The sequence below is a fragment of the Artemia sp. Qi Xiang Cuo genome, chromosome 16 (assembly GCF_049724085.1).
Source record: "Artemia sp. Qi Xiang Cuo chromosome 16, ASM4972408v1, whole genome shotgun sequence".
In the NCBI taxonomy this organism is placed as follows: Eukaryota; Metazoa; Arthropoda; class Branchiopoda; order Anostraca; family Artemiidae; genus Artemia; species Artemia sp. Qi Xiang Cuo.
Window position 1 is genome coordinate 34,108,076 of NC_142809.1, and position 22,696 is coordinate 34,130,771.

The window sequence follows — 22,696 nt, forward strand, 5'->3', positions numbered from 1 at the left end:
TCTGACGTCACAGGAACTAAAATGGGTGTAGAGGATTGTTCAGGCCCACTTGTACTTGGGGTTTCGGTCTGGTTGTTACCAAGTTCAACTGGATCCAAAGCATCAAGTGCAGGTCTATCAGTTACAGCAGATGTTAGAAAATCCTTTTCTCTAAAGATGTCTGGCTTGTAGGACCATGTCCCTGCTTTTTCGAAGCCCCTTATTATGTTGTTTGGTGTGAAAGATACGGGGAGGCTTTGGCCAACAAGAGATGCAATCTCGTATATCGTCACATTTTTCCATGGGTTGGATAGCATTCAGTTGTCCACAGCCTTGTTGTATTGGCATTTGAAGGGAAAATACATGCAAATGTCCAATGGCTGCAACCTGTGGCTGCAGTGAGGTGATATTGTTAGTAAAGTGATACCAGACTCTTTCGCAAACTGTACAACTGCATAACAGATGTGGGACTTGTGGTTGTCCATTATCAGAAGCTTCGGGGTTTCAGGGGAAACATGCAAGTAAGTCTTGAAATGTTCGACATATTCCAGAAACAGTTCTTGGTTTACCCATCCAGAAGGCGAGGCTCCTCTAGCAGAGTTAGCAGGAGCACCAGTCAGCATGTGAGATTGAAATTTCTTGCTTGGGAATATAATGTAGGGGGAAGGTACTACCCGCTGGCAGAGATGGTTTCAACCATAGCCACAAGCACGCCACGCTCAGATGAGGTTACTTTGCCCACTATCTTCCTAACATTCTCGGTAAAAAAACCTTTGGAGGAACATGAACAGTGGTGACTGAGGTTTCATCACAGTTGAATATGTTGCTTGCTGTAAATGGAGTTTTCTTCAAAACCGACTGCAAGTTGAAGAAAAACTGCTTTACATTGTGCTTGTTAAAACTTTTGGTACGCCCCAAACTTGTTGCCTCTGGTTTTCAAAGCGAAAAGCCTGGGTTTTGAGCCCCAAATCCAGCTAACCAGTCTATGCCGGCTTATTTGGAGTCTGTCTAGTTGTCTGGGACAGTCTTGTTGTTTGCGACGGCGTAGTTGTAAGCAAGGGTCTGGTGTCTCAATTGGTCAGACCATAACACATTCTGCTCGCTTGCAGCAGGTATTGAGAGAGCGATGCTTCTTCTTCAGGCGTAAAAATAGAAGCAAATCCGAACTTCTGGGCGCCATTGCAATTCGTTTTTCCATCATCACTGAGTTTTGAACAATTTTGGTAGTGTCTTTGAAGGGATGAACGTGACACTCTGTGTTTCTCCGTCACTGCTTTAATTGGTAAGCCAGCCTCTAGGTCTACAATAGCTGCTTTAATCATGAAATGCTGGTCAAGTTTCTTTTCAGCAACCAATTTAGAATATTCGGTACATGCAGGGACGGGGTATAAGGTGGGACTCATGGAAATTGACCCACTTAGCTCTTGGAAATTGTGGCATTTTCTTTTATTCTGACGTCCAATCTGAAGAAAGTATAAGCTACTTTTATCGTTAGGATACAAGTAAAAACAGATACGAAAAGACGCAATGTATGAACTGAACTGTAAGAATTCATGTGGTATATACTAGGACATGTCCCACTAAATACCACTTGCCCTTGTCCCGGTATATGCCATGCGACCCCTACTTGGAAATTGTGTCCGATTTTTCTTACTGTTGCATATGTTTCCACAAGATGGCCACACGACGCGGCCTGATGTTTTAGCTTTTGTTTGCTATCTTGCAAACACAATTTCTGCAAACCATTACAAAATAAAGCACAAAAAAACTTGCCCAAATATTTTTTGGGGGGTATAGCCGAAACTTTGAAGTCAATTTTCTCAAAAACAAAAATAGCAACTTACCAAAATGATAGAAGTGTCATGTCCGCCATTGAATGAACTATACTAGGTGGCTTTATTGGATTTTCTAAAGAATGCTAGATGGCAGAAAAATACCGTGTCCCACCTTCTACCCTGTCTTTGCATATACCACTTACCCCTGCATTCGCTCTTTGTTAGCAGCTTTAGATCATTTCTGAGTGCGTGTGGCTTTCCAATTAAGAAGTAACATATTCTAAAGATAGACCTAAGGAACATTTCCATGGTTGCAGGGTAACAATTATCTAAATTAGTCTTAATAGTAAAATGTTAGTTTGAAAACAAATTTTAAAAAATACCGAAAAATAGCCTGAGACCCCAAAATCAAAACAGAAAGTACAAGATTGGAATTGTCATGGCCAAAAACCCAAAACAGAAAACTTACAGTCACCAGGTTCGAACAAGAAGGAAAATCACTTTTTTGCATGGAGGGCAGTACTGATTTGTCTTCTTTTATTATCCACTGCTAGCAGGACACTGGGACCACATTATATAAGGACATTCACTTTTCAGGCTTAACAAGAAAGAATTATGAAGGCAAAAACAAGAAAATTCCACTTTTCCAAGGCAAATAAAATTTACGACCTCTTTCTCTAAATACTAAGCTACACAGAGGAGTATAGGAGACCTTTCATAAGATTGATTCAAGGATTCCTACCAGGGAAACTAGTAAAACTCCTAACGAGATTACGTCATTTAAATTCTATAATAACCAAGGAGTTAGTAGAGGCTTATTCATAACGTAGTCTTCTCTAGAAGGTACATGAATAGAATGGTGAACATAATTAGTACTTTCGATTCAGCAGCCTATTTTGCAGCCATTCAGCAGCCTATATTTGGAATTGCTCCCAAAGAATCTAAAGAAAATCGGACCAATCATAGGTCTGATTTTCTGATTGGAGATCTTCTGATAGTTCTGATTGGAGGGCAACTAGCGCCCCCCCCCCCACGCCCATCATTAACCCAAACACATCCAATACAAATTTTGAGATAGCCATTTTGTTCAGCGTAGTTGATTTCCAGATAGAAAATATGTTTTTGAGGAGGATAATCCTCCACAACCCTCAGAGCAAGGGTTTTAAGTTATGCCCTGAGGGAATATAAGAACGATATTGACACAATGTATTATTTATTATTATTTTTTTCCTTTAGAGCAGGGCACTTCGTATCGAAGAAGTTTATGGAAATTATGTTTTTGAGGAGGACACTCCACCACAGCCTTCAGGGCAAGGGTTGTAAGTTATGCCCTGGGGGCATATAAGGTTTTTATAGTGGGTGTTGTCGTAGAAACTTCTAAAAGGGCTCATTCGATTGAAAATTCAAATGTCTAGTGCCCTTTTTCAAAGTCGAAAGTGATTGGAGGGCAACTAGCCCCCCTCTCATACCCACCTTTTCCCCAAACACATCCAATCAAAATTTCGAGATCGCCATTTTGTTCAACGTAGTTTTAAGTTCTAGAAATTAGGTCTTTGAGGATGACTGCCCCCCCACAGCCCTCGGGGCAAGGCTTGTAAGTTATGCCCTGGGGGCATATAAGGTTTTTATAGAATGCGTTGTCGTTCAAACTTCAAAAAGGGCTAATTCAATTGAAAATTGAAATGGCTAGTGCCTTTTATGATAGTCGAAAGTAATTGGAAGGCAACTAACCTCCCTTCCACGCACATCATTTCCCTAAACACACCCAATCAAAATTTTGAGATAGCCATTTTGTTCCACGCAGTTTCAAGTTCAGGAAATGATACCTTTGAGAAGGACACTCCCCCCACAGTCATCAGGGCAAGGGTTATAAGTTATGCCCTGGGGGTATATAAGTTTTTATTGAAATCTTTGTCGTAGAAACATGAAAAAGAGATCTTTCAATTGGAAATTCAAAGGGCTAGTGCCCTTATAATAGTCGAAAGTGATTTAAGGGCAACTAACCCCCCTCTCAAGCCCACCATTTCCCCAAACACATCCCATTACAATATTTAGATAGCCATTTTATTCAAGGTAGTTGAGAGTTTTGGAAATTAGGTCTTTAAGGATGGCAACCCCTCCCCCCACAACCCTCAGGGCAAGGGTTGTAAGTTATTATAGAAAGATTTTTATAGAAAGCGATGTTGTAAAAACATCAAAAAGGGCTCATTCAATTGGAAATTGAAGGGGCTAGTGCCCTTTTAATAGTCGAAAGTGATTGAAGGGCAACTAACCCCCCCTCTCGCGCTAACTATTTCCCCAAACTCATCCAATCAAAATTTTGAGATATCCATTTTGTTCAACGTAGTCGAAAAATCTGGAAATTAGGTCTTTTAGGATGATAACCCCCTCAGAGCCCTCGGTGCAAGGGTTCTAAGTTATGCCCTGGGGGCATATAAGGTGACTGTTTTGTCGATTTGTATGTCAGAATCTATATATTTATAGGTGTTTTTGTCTCTACTTCCTCTGCTTATGTGTGGGCGGGTGTTTGCTTATCTCAGTACCTGTCTCTGTCGGTTTGTATGCTTGAATCCTTACATTTATACGTGTTTTTGTCTATAGAAAGTTGTTGTAGAAATTTCAAAAACGGGCTCATTTGTTTGAAAATTGTCCTTTTTAATACTCGAAAGTGAGTTGAGAGTAATTGACCCCCCTCCCACGCCCACCATTTCCCCAAACACATTCAATCAAAGTTTAGAGATAGCCATTTTGTTCAACGTAGTTGAAAGTTCTGGAAATTATGCATTTAAGGATGACGAACCCCCCCAGAGCCCCCAGGGCAAAAGTTGTAAGTTATGCCCTGGGGCATATAAGGTTTTTATAGTTAGAGTTGTCGTAAAAACTTCAAAAGGGGCTCATTCAATTGGGAATTGAGAGGGCTAGTGCCCTTTTTAATAGTCAAAAGTGATTGGAGGGTAACTAAACACCCTCTCACGCTCACCATTCCCCTAAACCCATCCAATAAAAATTTTCAGATAGCCATTGTGTTAAACGGAGTAAAAAGTTCTGGAAATTAGGTCTTTGACGGTGACAACCCCCCCCCCCCCACAGCCCTCATGGCAAGGGTTGTAAGTTACACCCTGGGGGTATACAAGGTTTTTATTGAAAGCTTTGTCGTAGAAACTTCAAAAGGGCTCATTTGATTGGAAATTGAAAGGGCTAGTGCCTTTTTTAATGGTTGAAAGTGATGGGAGAGCGACTAACCATTTTCCCAAACACGTCCAATCAAAATTTTGAGATAGCCATTTTGTTTAACGTAGTGAAAGTTCTGGAAATTATTTCTTAGAGGATGACAACCACCCTCACAACCCTTAGGGTAAGGATTTAAATTTATGCCCTGGGGGCATATAAGGTGTTTATAGAAAGCGTTGTCGTAGAAACTCAAAAAGGGCTCATTTGATTGGAAATGGAAAGGCCTAGTGCCCTTTTTAATAGTTGAAAGTGATTGGAAGGCTTGAAATGTTTATAGTAAAGATCGATGTGGGTATAATGTATGATTTTTTTGCTGTTGTTTAGACCAGGGCACTTCGTATCGAAGGAGTTGTCGTAGGAACTTCGAAAAGGGCTCATTTGATTGAAAATAGAAAGGGCTGATGCCCTTTTTAATAATCGAAAGTGACTGGAGGGCAACTAATCCCCCTCCCACGCCCACCCTTCCATTTGCCTTTAGGTTTAAAAACTAAATGTTGCCTTAAGATTTAATTAAAATGGAGTATGTTAATCCTAATTCCCAATAAGGCATCTCAGCAGAATCTCAAGAACGACTAAGGGTATTATGTTCAAACTTTCGGGGCTACTTCAGTTCTTAAAATTTAACCAAGTCAAAATAGCGTAAGTGTATCCAACCTATCAAAGAAAGTAAGCAGATTTTTTGGCGAATGGTATCAAGTTCTCGATTTCAGGTCAACTAGAGGAGGTATGAAACGAAATTAAACACTACTATTTGTGTCCATTTTTAAAACGGTGTATGTTGTTAAAAATTGGTGAAAATTTTTCTCCCGCATACAAACAGCAGATCAAACTATAAAGTCTGATAAAAAACGAAAAGATTTAAAGTATTATTTTCTTCTTTTCTGAAAAGTCTGTGTCAATATAAAACGAACAGAAATTAATTAAAAAAAAATTTCCACAAAATAAGATTTACAAAAAAAAGTAAAGAACTCCATTAAACCAAAAATGAGCAAAAATAAAATAAAATAATCTACGAAGCGTGAAACTACCGCAAATCAGCAATGATAAATAATTGAAACCCAAAACGAACAGAAATTACAATATATAACCGAGTCAAACTCATAACGAGATGAAATTAACATAAGTTGGGCTAAAAACGCCTATGCCTTCCCAAGGCCAGAACATAATTTGCACTTTACTGAAAGAAATACAAATGAATTTGCATTGTCAGTTTAATATACACTCGCTGATATTCAGTAATCAAAATATTAATATTATTTGATTTATTAACGTTATAAAAGTAAGAACATATATATTTTTTTCAGTAAAGCGCAAATTATGTTCTGGCCTTGGGAAGGCATATGGGTTTTGAGCCCAACTTATGTTAATTTCTGCTCATTTTGAGTTTGACTCAGTTATTTATTGTAATTTCTGTTCGTTTTGGATTTCATTTATTTATCATTGCCGATTTGCGGTAGTTTCACGCTTCATAGATTATTTGATTTTATTTTTGCTCATTTTTGTTTAATAGAGTTCTTTACTTTTCTTTGAAAAAGTTTTTTTAATTAATCTAAAGAAAAAGACAATCAGACTAATTATCCTAAATCTTAAGGTTTATGCTCACTGTGTAATTTTGTGTGTATTATTTTCTATTCTCCTATGCTCTTCATATATCTACAAAAAAGATACTTTTGATCATTCCATAGCTGACACTGAACTTTATCCATAGGCCAAACTCCATCTTTGGCGTCGCCATTACCTCATACGTTGGAACATCTATTAACAAAAGCTTTCTTCGGTTTTGCAATGCAAAGACGGGGTCAAGACACCATAATTCCACCGAAAACAAACGTTTCACAGCGATCCAGTCCCTCTCCATAGCCAATTCAGACCAGTTTCTATTTTGTGGCGTAAGGGGTCATAAGGATAGACACTATCCAAGGTAGTTCTTGGTTTTAATTCAACATATAAAACATTTTTATTAGTAAAAAAGAAAATGAGTTTATACTCAAAATATTTGTTTAATAGGAGAGGAACTTCCTACCCTCCCAGCATGCATATTGCACAATTATTCACAACATCTTTTTGGGAGTTGATTTGGGATCCGTTGATTTTGAATTGAAGTTATCAAGTATTTTGGGCAATAGGTTGCATCAATACTGGGCTGGGTATTTGTAGACAGAGAAAAGCCAAGACAGATAGTCCAAGTAATTGAGAGGCAAATGTTTAAATGGCTGGAAAACATTAGAAAACATTAGAAATGTTTTCTAATGATTATATCTTCTTCAATAGAGATATCCAGGACACTATTGCGATATTGTATATAAAAATTCACATTTTGATTTGATTTTTAGTGCCTTAAAAGACTGTTCCATGACTCTTTCTTTTGTTCATTTTTGCGCCACTAAAGTGGTTAATTCAAATGTTGAAAAGATGAAAAACCATATTATGTAAATTTTGCAACCTTTTTCATTTTAAACTCTTATGCGTTTTTAAAATACATTGATGCACTTCAGAAATGTTCCTCCTATGTGTACACATTTTTAACATATTTATCTATATTTATATAAATATCTAATTTTATTCTAGGCCTGGTGTTTAGAAGACCAGTTAATTATTTGTATTTTTATGGTTTAGCTGCGGTAAATCCAGTATCTGGGTGTGGATAATAGCTTTCATAGGTTTATATTTTATAAGTTGACATAAGGTCATAACGCCTAGGGCGTACAGGCAGTCATTACATAAGCTCATAACGCCTAGGGCGTAAAGGCCGTCATAACATAAGGTTATAACGCCTAGGGCGTACAGACCGTTATTACATAAGGTCATAACGCCTAGGGCGTACAGGCCGTCATAACATAAGGTAAAAACACCTACGGCGTACAGGCCGTTATTACATAAGGTCATAACGCCTAGGGCGTATAGGCCGTCTTTACATAAGGTCATAACGACTAGGGCGTAGAGGCCATCATTACAAAAGGTAATAACGCCTAGGGCATATAGGCCGTCATTACATAATGTCATAACGCCTAGGGCGTACAGGCCGTAATTACATAAGGTCATAACGCCTAGGGCGTATAGGCCGTCACTACATAAGGTCATAACGCCTAGGGCGTACAGACCATCATTACACAAGGTTATAACGCCTACGGCGTTATAGGCCTTCTGGCAAGGGATAAGTTGGTCTGGAGATTGCAGCTCAGAATAGGCCCAGCATCTAATTATAAAGATTTTATAGTTGGTTAAAATTAGACACCGATCCTGGAACAGATGACATGGTCTCTTTGGCAGAGTCGCTGGACCTTGTATACGAAGTACTGGGTGACACCATTCGCCTCAAGCCTACCATTACCGTCCAACAGCCTCGCTCGGTGGCAGAGCTAGTTTTGGCAATTGAGCCATTCAAGAGAAAACAGCTTATCACGCTACCTTTCTCCCCAATGCTGAAAAACTTCATCAAGCAGCGCTCAGAAGAACTGCAGTCAACAACAAAGAATAAGCCACTCTTAGAACGTGATAATTTCTTTGATCCTCTCGACATACCGGGCCGAGCGAAAGCACGGACTTTCACTCTTTGAGTAAAGTTTCCCCCTTTTCCTCAGTTTTTACCCCTTTTTAGATATTGGCAGCTGGCAACCCTGATGGTACGTAGAAATCATGTATATTACAGAAGTGAATTTTTGTGTCTTAGTTGTAATTATTTGTATTTTAATCATTTGGGTGTATTAAACCCAATATTTATGGTATGGCATATTACTCATTACATAAAGGGTATACAGGCCGTCATTATATAAGGTCATAACGCCTTGGGCGTACAGACCATAATTACACAAGGTCATAACACCATTGGGTGTACAGACTACCATTACATAAGTTCTTAACACCTTGGGTGTACAGACCGTCATTACATAGGGTCACAACACCTTGGGTGTACATGCCGTCATTGCATAAGGTCATATCACCTTGGGTTTACAGACCGTCATTAAATAAGGTCATAACGCCTTGGGCGTACATACCGGCATTACATAAGATAATAACACCTTGGGTGTACAGGCCACCATTACATAAGGTCATAACGCCTTGGGAGTATAGACCCTCATTACATAAGGTCATAATGCTTTGGAAGTACAGACCGCCGTTATATAAGGTCACGACGCCTTGGACGTACGTACCGTCATTGCACAGTATTGTAACGACTACAGCGCTAACCTATAGGTCTGGTCTGGCATGTGGTAAGTTTTTCTGGTGATTAGAGTTGAATTTACTTCCAGCGTCCAATTACAAATATGCTATGCTAGCTGGATAACAGTATATACTTAGAATATTGAAGAAAATATCGTTCAAAACGTAGTACTTCTTTGACCCTTTCGGCATCCCGGACCGAGCGAGAACTTACAAATGTCAAGACGCATTTTCAGCTTCACAGGCACCACGCATAAACCCAAAGTTCATTTTGTTACCATCAACTGGATAAGTAGAGGACATAAAGTTCATATCAGTTGACAGAAAGTCATTCTTGGCCTTAGATTCTTCCACACGAGTGACTCTGAGCATGCTATCACACAGTGACCTCACGCTAGGTACTGTCATAAAGATGTTAAAGGCAGAGAACGTCTCTCCTGACACTATCCCAAAAACTGATAAAGTTCTTGGATTTTGTTAATAGATGTCAGCAGCATTTTTCAAATATTCTTTTTACAGCATACTCAAAATTATTATCTCTGGAAAGTATTTCATGTTTTCCGCCGACTTTAAGGACCTAACTCACAGAATGAGGTTAGGGTTCACTTTCAAAAACAAAATATATCAGTTCAAAGTGCCATCGTGAGCTATGGCCATCTTCAAACCATCCAATGGCATGCTTACATGAACAAACAAAGTCTGCTCAATTACCAAAAGTCATTAGTACAGAACAATGTAAAGACCATTATAATTCTCCAGCTCAGACTTGGGTTCATGCTGAGCGAGAAATCAGATGATTCTCCTGCACAGACTCGGGTTCATGCGAGCGAGAAATCAGAATTGCAACCTATGCGATGGATCATATTTCTCGAGTTTCCTGGTAGACCAGGAGGTAAAGAGGGTGTACCTAGCCCCGGAAAAGATTCAGAACTTGATACATGCAATCAAGGCAGCTCTGGAAAAATCGAATGTCTCAATAAAGCAACTGATGAAGCTGATTAGACTCATCAATGCAAGCTCAAGAGTAATTTCTTTCAACAGACTACATCTCAGAAAATGTCTGTTACTAATGCTCAAATTGTGGGACAAGTATTGGAACAACATACATTTAAACATCCTAATTACAACAAAGATTAAAGAGGCATTTTCACAGTGGCTAAACAAAGATTGGCTGAGTCAAGGCCTTCCTCTCAAGCCCCTATTGTTTCCAAAACAATATTCACCGACAGCTCAACCTACGGGCGGGGTGGCAGTCTAGAGAACCAACATCCAGACACATTTTGGGGATTTTTTCTCTTGAAGAGAAATTTCTTCATGTAAATTGCCTCAAGATGAGATCCGTAGCCAACACAATCAAGGCCTTCGCAGAGGAGCTAAGAAACGAGGTAGTCATAATAGCGACGGAAAACTCGACTGTAGTCAATTACATAAACAAAGAGGGCGGAACCCGTTCTTTCTCCCTAGAGGAGGAACCCATAAAGCTCTTCGAGATTACGATGGCCCTGAACGTTCACTTGAGGGCAAGACACATCGCCCGGTCACTCAATCTAGTAGCCAGCACACAGTCACGAGAAGGAAAAGGTCTGCCCACGGAATGGAGTCTCAACGAGAGTGTCTTCAGAGCCCTGTCAAAAGAGTATGGACTACCAGAAGTCGGTCCATTCGCGACTCGATTGAACCGGAAGATCGACGTATATTTCTCACCAGTTCAGAGTCTCTTGCGATTGGCACAGGTGCCCTAGTCCACGATTGTTCAAACAAACACAGCTATGCCTTCCCTCCATTTGCCCTGATCCCAAAGGTTCTGGAAAAGGTTCGAAAGTCTGTGAACTGCCGAAATAATGCTAATTGCTCCGCGAGGGCCTCGCCAAGCTTGGTACACGAATCTTCTAAACCTGCTAGTAGACTTGCCTATACCCCTCGGAGATCAGTCAGATCTCCTCCAGCAGGGTGGACTTCTCCACCCAACACTAAGAAATCTAAATTTACACGGCTAGATGATATTGAGCATGGACTCGAAAAGAGAGGTTTTTCTAGAGAATCAGCCCATACAATTGCCCTGTCCAGCGACGATCTACCGTTGAATTGTTCAACGGAAAATGGCAAGTGTTCGTAGGTTGGTGTAGTGAAAGGAAGATTAATCCTCTTGCAACCAGTACTCAGACAGTTTCAGAATTCATGATATATCTAAAGACTGGTCGAAACTCGCACCATCAACGATAGAAGGTTGTAAAGCAGCAATATACGGAACGCTAGCTCTAGCTACAGGAACAGATATCAGCAAAGATACTTGTTTGACGAAAATGATACAGAATTTTGGTACGAGTTATCGCGGACACAACATGATATTCCTGCCTGGGGTCGTGGCCTTGTTCAAAGGTATTTTAGAACTTCACGATTTCTTGACTTGTGGAATATTGATATGAAGGATGTTACTCTTAAGACGGCATTCATTACTGCCATCGCATCTGGTCGTGGAAGGAGTGAAATACATGCCTTGTCTTTCAGTACAGCACAATTTCGGATAATTCAGTAACTCTCAGGTTTCTCCCTTCGTTTAGACCCGAAACCGTGAAGCCTTATGAGATACCGTCTCCTATCCTTCTTCCCGCTCTAAATGTAGATCCAGCTTTGTGTCCAGTGAGAATACTATCGGCCTAAGTACAGTCAACGGCTAACGGGGCGGTCGTCAGAAAAGGGAGAAAAAGGTTCTTCATTACTTTTTCTAAAACAGCACCACGAGAGGTGGCAGCTGGAACCATTTCTTCTTGGATAAAGCAGGCCATAACTATGGCATATGAGGCAGCAAAAGAAGAGTGTAGAAAAAGGAAAGCACATGACACAAGATCCATGACGGTATCCATGCGCTATCAAAATCAGTACCACTTGCTGATATAATGAGTACTGCAGGCTGGTCTTAGGAGTCTACTCCCAGACAACACTATCTTCATGAAATAGAAGATTTAACCGATGCTCAACATTTTGTTGCGGTTCAGACAGTTTTATAGTTTATACATTTGAATATTTGAGTTTGGAACTAATATTTTATATTAGTTGATTTATGAACACACCACCAAATCGGTTGGAATTTAAGCTTTTGTTAATAGATGTACCAACGTATGAGGTAATGGCGACGCCAAGATCGAACTTTCGAAGGAAAGTTCAGTTTGGCTAGCCGATATTTACCTCATACGTTGGTACATAGAGTCCCTCCCTCCTCCCCGCTCATTGAGAGTTAAGAAATTATAAGGGATTTAGTTCAAAATAGAAACTGGTCTGAATTGGCTATGGAGAGGGACTGGATCGCTGTGGAAACGTTTGTTTTCGGTGGAATTGTGGTGTCTTGACTCTGTCTTTGCATTGCAAAACTGAAGAAAGCTTTTGTTAATAGATGTACCAACGTATGAGGTAAGTATCGGCTAGCCAAACTGAACTTTCCTTCGAAAGTTCAGTTTTTAAATTTGGTGTACATATTTTTTTAGATTGAAAACACGTTGAAAATTGGCTGAAAATCACTGAAAAAAAGACAAAATCCTTATTTTTAAGCAGGTTTAGAATCTTCACCTGAAAAAATTCTAAGTAATAACATTATTCTGGCTCGGTAATGACTAATAAATCCAAACATAAAAGTATTTTGTCCTTTTCTTACAAGTTAGAACTGCGTGTTACAAGTTAAAGGATTGTCATAAAATTGCTTGTTTTAAAGCAAACATATACCATAACTTGACATTTTACAGTAACGGAAGAGAATCAAGTTAGACCAAATCTTTGAGGCAAAACATTGCACTAAAAATATAAAAATAGCATTTTCCTATGCTCAACATGCATGAACCCCAACGAAAAGCATTTTTTTTAAACGTAAAACATTACACTTTGGAAATTTACAGGCGAATTTGTGGAATATAATTACTTATGACTTTTAGACAATTTGATCAAAAAATTTCACATAGTATTGCCAAGAAAAGTGTCAAATACCTATGTGAGAATGAAATTTCCATGTCCCAAATGCAAAAGATCTTTATAAAGCAAGCATGAGCTTATAAAACTTGCAGATTTGTCAAAAGTAGATAACATAAATTTCTAATAAGTTTTCTTGCTATCTTTTAGAGAAACTCTCCTAAAATATTGATTCTAAATTTGCTTTTAATCTCCTTAAAAACCTTAGGAGCAGAGAAATAATAAAATTTACTACACATAAGCACTGAGAAGTACATTTTCATATAACAAGAAGTGTACCTTTTCTTCCAGCCACTATAGTGTATGAAATACTGATGAGCTTTATCTTTTAATTGCACCTTCAAGCATTTGGCTTCATACATTAATGGTCCATGAAAACAGAGTACTTTCTCACCTAGAATTTAATAAACTAAGAAAATCAAAACATTGAAAATTATAAAGTGATTAAAGCATTGAAGTGATCAAAGATTAAACGATTTACCAACTAATATGTCAACAAAAGCAAGTGAAGAATTAATTGATGTATCAGAAGATTGATTTAAAAAACTTTTTCCACAAAACAAGTTTATCAAAGGAAAGTAAATAGCTCTATTAAGCCAAGAATGAGCAGAAATACAGTCAAATGATCTCCCAAGTGTAAAACTACCACACATCACTATCAATGAATAAATAAAACTCAAAACGAACAGAAATTACAATAAATAACCGAGTCAAACTCAAAACAATCAAAAATTAATATGAGTAGGGCTGATAACCGCCATACCTTCTCAAGACCAGAACTTAATTTGCGTTTTACTGAAAAAAAAAACACACACACAAAACGTGGATTGTCAGTTTAATTGACATATAGCCTACTGCTTAATTTCTCAGTTTCGATAATTTTTTGTTTGAAAGTAAGAAAAGTGAAAACATTTGAAAACATATTTTGTTTTCAGTAAAGTGCAAAGTATTTTCAGGGCTTGAGAAGACATGGGGCCTATCAGCCCTATCCATTTTAGTATCTCCTCGTTTTGAGTTCGGATCTGCTACTTATTGTAATTTTACTTTGTTTTGAGTTTTTTTTATTTATTGATAGTGGTCTGTGGCAGTTTTACGCTTTGATGACTATTTGTTTTGATTTTTGCTCATTTTTAGCTTAATGGAACTCTTTACTAAATTTCTGTTCGTTTTTTATTGACATAGTCTTTTTTCATGGAAAAAATAATATTTTACATGTTTTCAGTTTTTTTTCTACAAGAATCCATAGCATGGGTTGCTGTTATGCTGGAGAATTGGAATTTTTTTTAATCCTCACACATATAGTATTTTTTATTTTTATTTTATAGCTTCTGAAGAAGACAAGAAAAACAAAACTTAATATCATTCCCAAAAGATTCAATCTATGCTCTTTGACAACCTTGGTACACTTACACTCTTTTTATTTATTTAAATTGTAAGCGCAGAAGTAGTAATAGTAGTATCCCCAAAAGTTTCAACTTAATACCCCCAGTCGTTCTCGATATATTGCTGAGGTTTGTTAATTGACAGCTATAGAAATAATTCCGTTTGATTTATTTTAAAGCAACATTTATGTTTAAAGCATAATGGGCCAATTGCATCATTGTGCGGGGGGGCGGTTGACATGCCTAATATCTCTAGAGACATAGTTGCTGGACCGTCCTACTATGCTGAACAAAACGGCTGTCTTAAATTTTGAGGGGATGCGTTTGGAAAATGAATGGGTTTAAGAGAAGGGTTGCTTGCCCTCCAATTTCTTTTTACTCTTAAACAGTGCACCAGAACTTTTATTTTGAATCGAATTAGCTCTTTTAAAAGTTTCAATGATATTTCTAGCTATTATACAGTGGTGTTGCCTATGATATTACTTATATGCTCCTTTAAAAACATGCATGCATACATTTCTTTCGTTTAATTGAAACTCTTAAACGTTTCCTATAAGTTTCATCTTAATATCCTTAGCGTCATTAGTTACAGTAACTGTAGTGGTAGTATTACAAGTATATGTATAGTGTCTTCTGGCTAGTTCAAAGTCCCCCAAAACTTGCCCTTAAAGGTCAAAATTAATAATATAAGTTGCTCTTCATATATTGTTTTGCTACCTTTTTGAAAGTCCAAATGCCCATAGTTTGTTTAGATTTAGTTCAACATCTGCCTAAATATCAAACAGTTCATGTTGAGGAACTGTAAGTAAGGAGCGACCCGGCTCAATAGTAACCAAAACTCTAGAAAACGGGCATTTTGATATCAATAGATACATCAAGAGAATCAGATTTTAATGCTGATTTCAAATATATAAGTTTCATCAAGTTTAGTCCTACCCATCAAAAGTTACGCGCCTGAGAAAATTTGGCTGATTTTCGAAAAAAAGAGAAAAGACCCCCTAAAAGTTATAGAACCTTAATGAAAATCATACTATCAGATTCGGCGTATCAGAGAACCCAGCTGTAGAGGTTTTAAGCTCCTACTCTGCAAAAATGTGGAATTTTGCATTTTTGCCAGAAGAAAGATCACGGATGCGTGTTTATTTGTTTTTTTTTCTTTTGTTTTTTCCCCAAGGGGTGATCGTATCGACCCAGTGGTCCTAGAATATCGTGGGAGGGCTCATTGGAACGGAAATTAAAAGTTCTAGTGCCATTTTTAAGTGACCAAAAAAATGGTGGGCAACTAGGCCCCCTCCCACGCTCATTTTTTTCCCAAAGTCACCCGATCAAAATTTTGAGATAGCCATTTTGTTAAGCATGGTCGAAAATATCATAACTATGTCTTTTAGGATGACTTAATCCCCCGAAGTCCCCGAGGGGAGGGCTGAAAGTTATGAACTTTACCCAATGTTAACATATAGTATTGGTTATTGCGAAGTATATAGATGTTTTCAGGGGTGATTTTTTCTGTTAGTGGGAGGGGGGGGGGGGGGGGTCGGGGGTTATGTGGAAGGATATTTCCATGTAGGAAGTTGTCATGAGGGAAGGGACATTGCTATGAAGGGGGCGCCGGATTTGTCAGCATTATTTAAAAAAAAGATCAGAAATTAAATAAAAAAAAAACAAGTTTTTCAACTGAAGTAAGGAGCAACATCAAAACTTAAAACGAACGGAAAATATTATGTATATGATTGGGTTCACACCCCTAGTCAATACCTCGCTGATTAAGCCAAAGATTTTTAGTACTTTCATAAGAGCTATTTATTCTAATTAACGGCCTTTGTGATTAAGGGGTCATTTTTAAAGAATTGGAACAAAATCTGAACTTTAGCGTAAGGAGCAAAGTATTGACTAGGGGGTGAACCCCCTAATATACGTATTAAAAATATATGAATATAGAAGTTCGTTACGTAGGTTAATTCATAAGTTACGTATATTTATTACTAATTAAAACGTTCGTTATTAAAATTAAATAAGTTTCGAGAAAGCCATTTAACCAAATAAAAGTAAAATTAATATGCAAATTTTGTTTTAATTATTCAAGTACGGTGAGCCAAAATCAAAACCTGCATTAATTCAAAGACGTTCAAAAATTAAATGAAAAAAACAAGTTTTTTTTACTGAAAGTAAGGAGCGACGTTAAAACTTAAAACGAACAGAAATTATTCCGTATATGAAAGGGGCTGTCACCTCAACGCCTCGCTCTTTACACTAAAGTTTGACTTTCTCACAACTCTATTTTTTTAAACAATAAAAAACTTTAGCGTAAAGAGCGAGGCGTTGAGGAGGGGACATCCCCTTTCATATACGGAATAATTTATGTTTTCGTTTTAAGTTTTAACGTCGTTCCTTGCTTTCAGTTAAAAAAAAAAATTTTTTATTTAATTCCTTAAGAGCTCCACCTTAATACCCTTAGCTTGCGCAGTAGCAATAGCTGTAGCAACATTAGTAGTAATATGCACATTGCACCTTTGGTTTCTTCAACATACCCTTCAACACACGCTGAAAGTTTCAGCTTAATACATACCATCAACCGTTCGTGAAGCATTTCTGATGCATCCGCTTGACAACCTGTGTGGGCATGGAGTGCTTTAAATTAATTCCATAAGGTTCCTATATATTCCAAATTTTTCGCCTTAATATCCGTAGTTGTAGTAGCAGTAAAATTAATTGTAGTAGCCTGAGCTTTAGTGGCAGTAGTAGTAATAGAAGCAGTAATAATAGTGACAGTAGCAGCAGTATGAGTAGAAGCAGTAGCATTAGGATGCAAATACGAGAGAGGGGAGACAAGGGAATTTACCGACTGGCTGGTCATTTTTACCGACTATTTTGTCAATAATTAGCATAATGTCCGTTTCGAATACAACACGTAAAATCACTGCACGAGTCACTAAAACCGCTGCATTTACCAGCCGAGATTCAGACAAGGGAATTTACCGACTGGCTGGTCATTTTTACCGACTGTTTTGTCAATAATTAGCATAATGTCCGTTTCGAATATAACACGTAAAATCACTGCACGAGTCAGTAAAACCGCTGCATTTTTTCAAATATTGCCTTTTTGATAATCTCCCTTATTATTTCCTGAATTTTCCAAATTAATATACTTAGTTGTTTCTGTGTTGCACCCCTTTGACAGTCCATATACACATAGCGTATTTTGATTTAGTTCAACACTCCCCTCAAAGTTCTCTGAAAGTCTCATCTGAACACCCTTCGTCTTCTTGGAAAGTAAAGTTCAAACATGCATACCTTTCTCAATAACATATACTAGGTGTAAACAATGCACAAATGGCCTAGCCTATAGCCCTTGTCCTGAGGACTGTGGGGGAGGTTGACATCCCCAAAGACATAATTACTGGACCTTTCAAAAAGGCTGAACAAAATAGATCTCTTAAAATTTCGATCGGATATGTTTTGGGGAATGATAGGTTTGGGGGGAGGGGGCTGACCACCCTCCATTCACTTTTGACTCTTAAAAAGGGCACTAAAACTTCCAACTTCCAATCAAATGAGGTCAATCCGATCCAAAGTTTATACAACTACCCGTTCCATAAAAACCTCACATGCCCCAGGCATAACTTAAAACATTGCCAGTGGGCTGTTGGGGATTGTTACACCCTAAAGACACTGTTATATGATTTTTTGACAATTGGTAACAAAATGGCTATCTCACAATTTCAATTGAATGCGTTTTGGGTAAGGAGGAAGTCAGGGAGGGAAGCTAGGTGCTCTCCATCATGCTTGACTCTTAAAAAGAAACTAAAACTATACAGTTCAAATCAAATGAACCTCTTCTAAAGTTCACACGACCACCCCTTCTATAAAAACCTTATATGCCCCTGGGACATAACTTACAACCCTTACCCCCAGACCCTAAGGGATTCTGTCTACCTCAAAGGCCTTATTATATGATCTTTGAACATTTTTGAACAAATGTCTATCTCAAAATTTTTATCAGATGCATTTGTGGAAAATACCACGTAGGAGGGGGGGGGGAAAGCGGGGGTCCCGATCACTTTGACTCCTAAAAAGGGAACTAAAACATCTGATTCCCAATCCAAGGAGCCCCTTCCAGAGTTTATACGACCACCCTTTCCATAAAAACCTTATATGCCCTCGGGACATAACTCACAACCCTTGCGCAGAGGGCTGTGGGAGGGGGGCATCCTCATACACATAATTTCCAGAGCTTTAGCTACGCTGAACAAAATGGTCATCTCAAAATTTTGATTAGATGTGTATCGGGAATTGATGGGCGCGGGGGCGGGGGGGGAGCTTGTTGCCCTCCAATCACTTTTGACAATTAAAAAAGACCCTTTCTATTTCCAATCGAATAAGCCTTTTTGAAGTGTCTACAACAACAAATGGTCATCTCAAAATCTCTATCAGATGCATTCGAGGAAAATACGAGGTGTGTAGGGGGGGGGGGGTATCCCCCTTCCAATCACTTTGAATATTAAAAAGGGTACTAGAACTTCTGATTACCAATCAATAAGCCCCCTCCGAAGTTTATACGACAACACTTTCTATAAAAACGCTGTATGCCCCCAAGGCATAACCTACGAACCTTGCCCTGAGGGCTGTGGGGGGGGGGGGGGAGGCTGCCATCCTCGGACATAATTTCTGGGTCTTTTAACTACGCTGAACAAAATGACTATCTCAAAATTTTGATTGGATGTGTTTGGGGAAATGGTGGGCGTGGGAGGGGGTTAGTTGCCCTCTAATCCCTTTCGACTATTCAATTTCCAATCGAATCAGCCTTTTTCAAAGTTTCTACGACAAATCCTTTGATACTATGATACATCCTTTGATACTATGAAAAATAGTTTTAATCATGAACAGTTATTGAAATCCTGGCTCTCAGGTGCTGATAACTATCCTAGCCTGTTTGATGAAGCTATAAAAGTCCTCCCAGTACAAACAATCTAAATTAATTTTAGGGGTTACCTCAAACACATTGTAACAGTTTTTATTTTAGTATCATTCAAACCAAACAAAATTTTCTACAACACATAAAAAATTGGCCAAAATCAGTCAAGGCAAAACTGATGTTTTTTGTCTTTTCTTAAAAAAAAAACGACTTAAAGAAATTAACTTTCACTTTTAAAAAGTTGGTGATAAAAAAAAATCTGGTACATAGATCACGAATATGGACTCAGTTCTGTGTTTTGACTATCCCTGAGTTGTTTGTCCCCCCCCCCCCCCGCACACACGTGTGCGAGCCAAAGCGTACCTTAATATACGTTGGATATTACATAAAGTTGGATCCACGCAGATAAAATTTACACTCTATGCTGAACTGCTAGGAAAAAGTCATGTCCTAGTATCTTGCATATTTTGTCCACCTCCCCCCATGCACACTTGTACACATCTCAATTGTCTAGCATCTGGAATGTTCTTTAACGCTCTCTGGGAAAAGTTATTCAATGGATGTGGTGACACGCAAGAACAATCTGCCCCATTTTCCTGAGATTCGATTTTGAAAGAACGTGTAAGCAGAATGCTTACTGATCAATTTTGGCTTCTAGTTAACTTTTTGGTTACATTCAAGATTCTAGGAAAGTTTTGCCAAGCTGAAATCGGACCATAGCTGAATAATCAAAGGACGTGATGGGTATGTTTTACTATGAGCCATCAAAAGAAAGGATAATGCATTTTATTGTCAATAAATACTGCTTCTCTACTAGAATGATTAAGATGTACGGGGATAATCACAACTTTGTAATTATACTTACGGTATGACAAGAATGTTTTGTGAAGCTGTCAAAAGCATCTGAACATTGGTGTTATTCATATTCTAAAGTGATCATCTTCTACTGTAAGGACAATCCAGTTTTACATAGGGAAGGTTAGGGTTGAACCAAACACTCTCAACTACTCAGACACCAATTGGTGAAAAATTCTACAAAAATTAGTAAGAGTGCCATCTAACCTTCATGTCTCATGGAAGAATTTCTAGTTTGGTTGATGATCCTTAACTGATCTGATACAGTTCCTCATCTTCTAGGCGGTAAGTCTATTTCTCAAGCACTGCGAACCCATAAAATTGTAGACGCAGCATGTTGCTCAATTCTTATAAAGGAAATTAATAATAAAAAAAACTTTTTCCACAAAATGAGTTTTTCAAAGAAAAGTAAAGAACTACATTAAACAAAGATGAGCAAAAATAAAATCAAAAAATCTACCAAGCGTGAAACTACCACAAATCAGCATCGGTAAATAAATGAAACCCAAAACGAACAGAAATTACAATAAATAACCGAGACAAACTCAAAACGAGCAGAAATTAACATAAGTTGGGTGCAAAACACCTATGCCTTCCCAAGCACAGAACAAAATTTGCACTTTACTGAAAAAAATACAAACGAATGTGCATTGTCAGTTTAATATACATATACTGATATTTAGTAATCAAAATGTTAATATTATTTGATTTATTAAAGTTATAAAAGTAAAAACATTATATTTTTTTCAGTAAAGTGCAAAATTTGTTCTGGCCTTGGGAAGACATAGAGGTTTTGAGCCCAATTTATGGTTATTTCTTCTTGCTTTGAATTTGGGTTGGTTACTTATTGTAATTTCTGCTCGTTTTGGGTTTCATTTATGTATTGATGCTGATCTGTGGTAGTTTCACGCTTGGTAGACTATTTGATTATTTTTTTTTTGCTCATTTTTGTTTAATGGAGTTCTTTACTTTTATTTGAAAAACTTATTTTGTGGAAAAGTTTTTTTAATTAGGCCTAATTCTTATAAAGGAACTTGTAGACAAGGATTCAGATGCAGAACTTGAATCGAATACAAAACTTGCATTGAATACAGTTAGGCTTAGCGAAATCAAAGACCTGTATGAAAAAGTAATGGATGGATAAGCTACTCTTGAACATATCTCCCAGTCTTCAAGTCTCATGAAAGTCAAAGCTTCTCTGTCGGCTCTTAGATTACCTCTTAGCTATTAACATTTTCAACCATTCGTCTCCTTTTGAGGATGATCTGCTATCACTTCAAAGTCTTGCTACTGGCATGACTGCTGCAGAAAATTTGAACGCTGACAAAGCAGTGGAAGTCAGGAAGAAGATTCTTGATGGAATTGTAGGGAAATCTATGGAGGAGCATTCATTCAAACAAAAAGATCAGGCAGTCCTTATGACAGCAAAGCAAAAAAAAATGGGGGAGAATTCCACCGTTTATACCCTTCATTGTTTCACCATCTTCTAACTGTATCTAAAAGACTGACTATGAACAAAGAATATTCATTTGAATATGAACTTTGCTCCTATCTTGTGTTGCTTTTTGATGATTCTGGCATTTTCCATCAGCCAAATAAACCAGAGCTAGCAAAAGCCATCAAGCAACTTTCAGAAATTGATACTATTGGGAGAAATCTTAGTCTGACTTGCTCCTATAACTTAGACAGGGGCACTTTTCTTCACAGGATTCCCTGGGCAAAGAAACAAACATATTCAGAGATCTTAGGGAGAATGCTTCAATGTTTGCTTGAATTGATGCTTTAAATGGAGAGATTAAAGCAGCAGGAGAGACTGCAATTTCTATATTGTATGGTGCAAAATCTACTGACAATCTTGACAGTTACCGACATCCAAGTCTTTCACCAGAAAGTAGCAACATCTACAACTTTTGTCCAAGATACCTCTTACTTCAGCAACAAAATTTCACTATTTCCGAACCTCTATTCAAGTACAAGATTGGATTGGGCTTCAGAGCCCTGCCCTTGACCCTGAGAATTGGGGATAAAGACTCCAGAAAAGCTTGCTGTACCCTATCCTCATAGATTTTCCAGCAATACCAAAGAAAATTCTCACTGTTGTGAAGTGTGGTTGTAAGGAATCCTGTGATAATGACCAGTGCAGTTGTCATCAAAATCGCATCAAATGTGACATTGCTTACAAACCATGCGAAGGAACTAGTTACTCTAATGCTCAGATTCAAATCGAAGATGAAAAAGATATGCGTTTAATTAAAAAAATGTTATGAATCTCCAATCCTTTTGCAGTTTCAAATTATCTGTGTTTTTTGTTCAAATTAAAATACATGATTTAGCTAGTTATGAGAAGTTGCTTATTGAACTCTAAAAGCTTGGGGTGGTTACGTTTAGGGGGGGGGGGTGGGTAGGTGGTAAATTGACAAGGACACAACTTCTTTTCTGCATTA

At 38.0% G+C, this 22,696-nt stretch overlaps 1 protein-coding gene across 4 annotated transcripts in view; it reads right to left on the minus strand.

Annotated features, from left to right (window-relative positions):
• MRG15 (mortality factor 4-like) overlaps nt 1-22,696 on the minus strand; it is a 69,852-nt gene that overhangs the window by 41,579 nt on the left and 5,577 nt on the right. For 3 of the 4 annotated variants that reach the window (XM_089102673.1, XM_089102672.1, XM_089102676.1), the window contains exon 2: nt 13,383-13,497. In XM_089102673.1, coding sequence (XP_088958799.1) covers nt 13,383-13,497 — 115 coding nt within the window. Of the gene's footprint in view, nt 1-13,382; nt 13,498-20,459; nt 20,488-22,696 lie in introns of those variants that run through there. The other variant, XM_089102674.1, reaches the window with a different exon arrangement.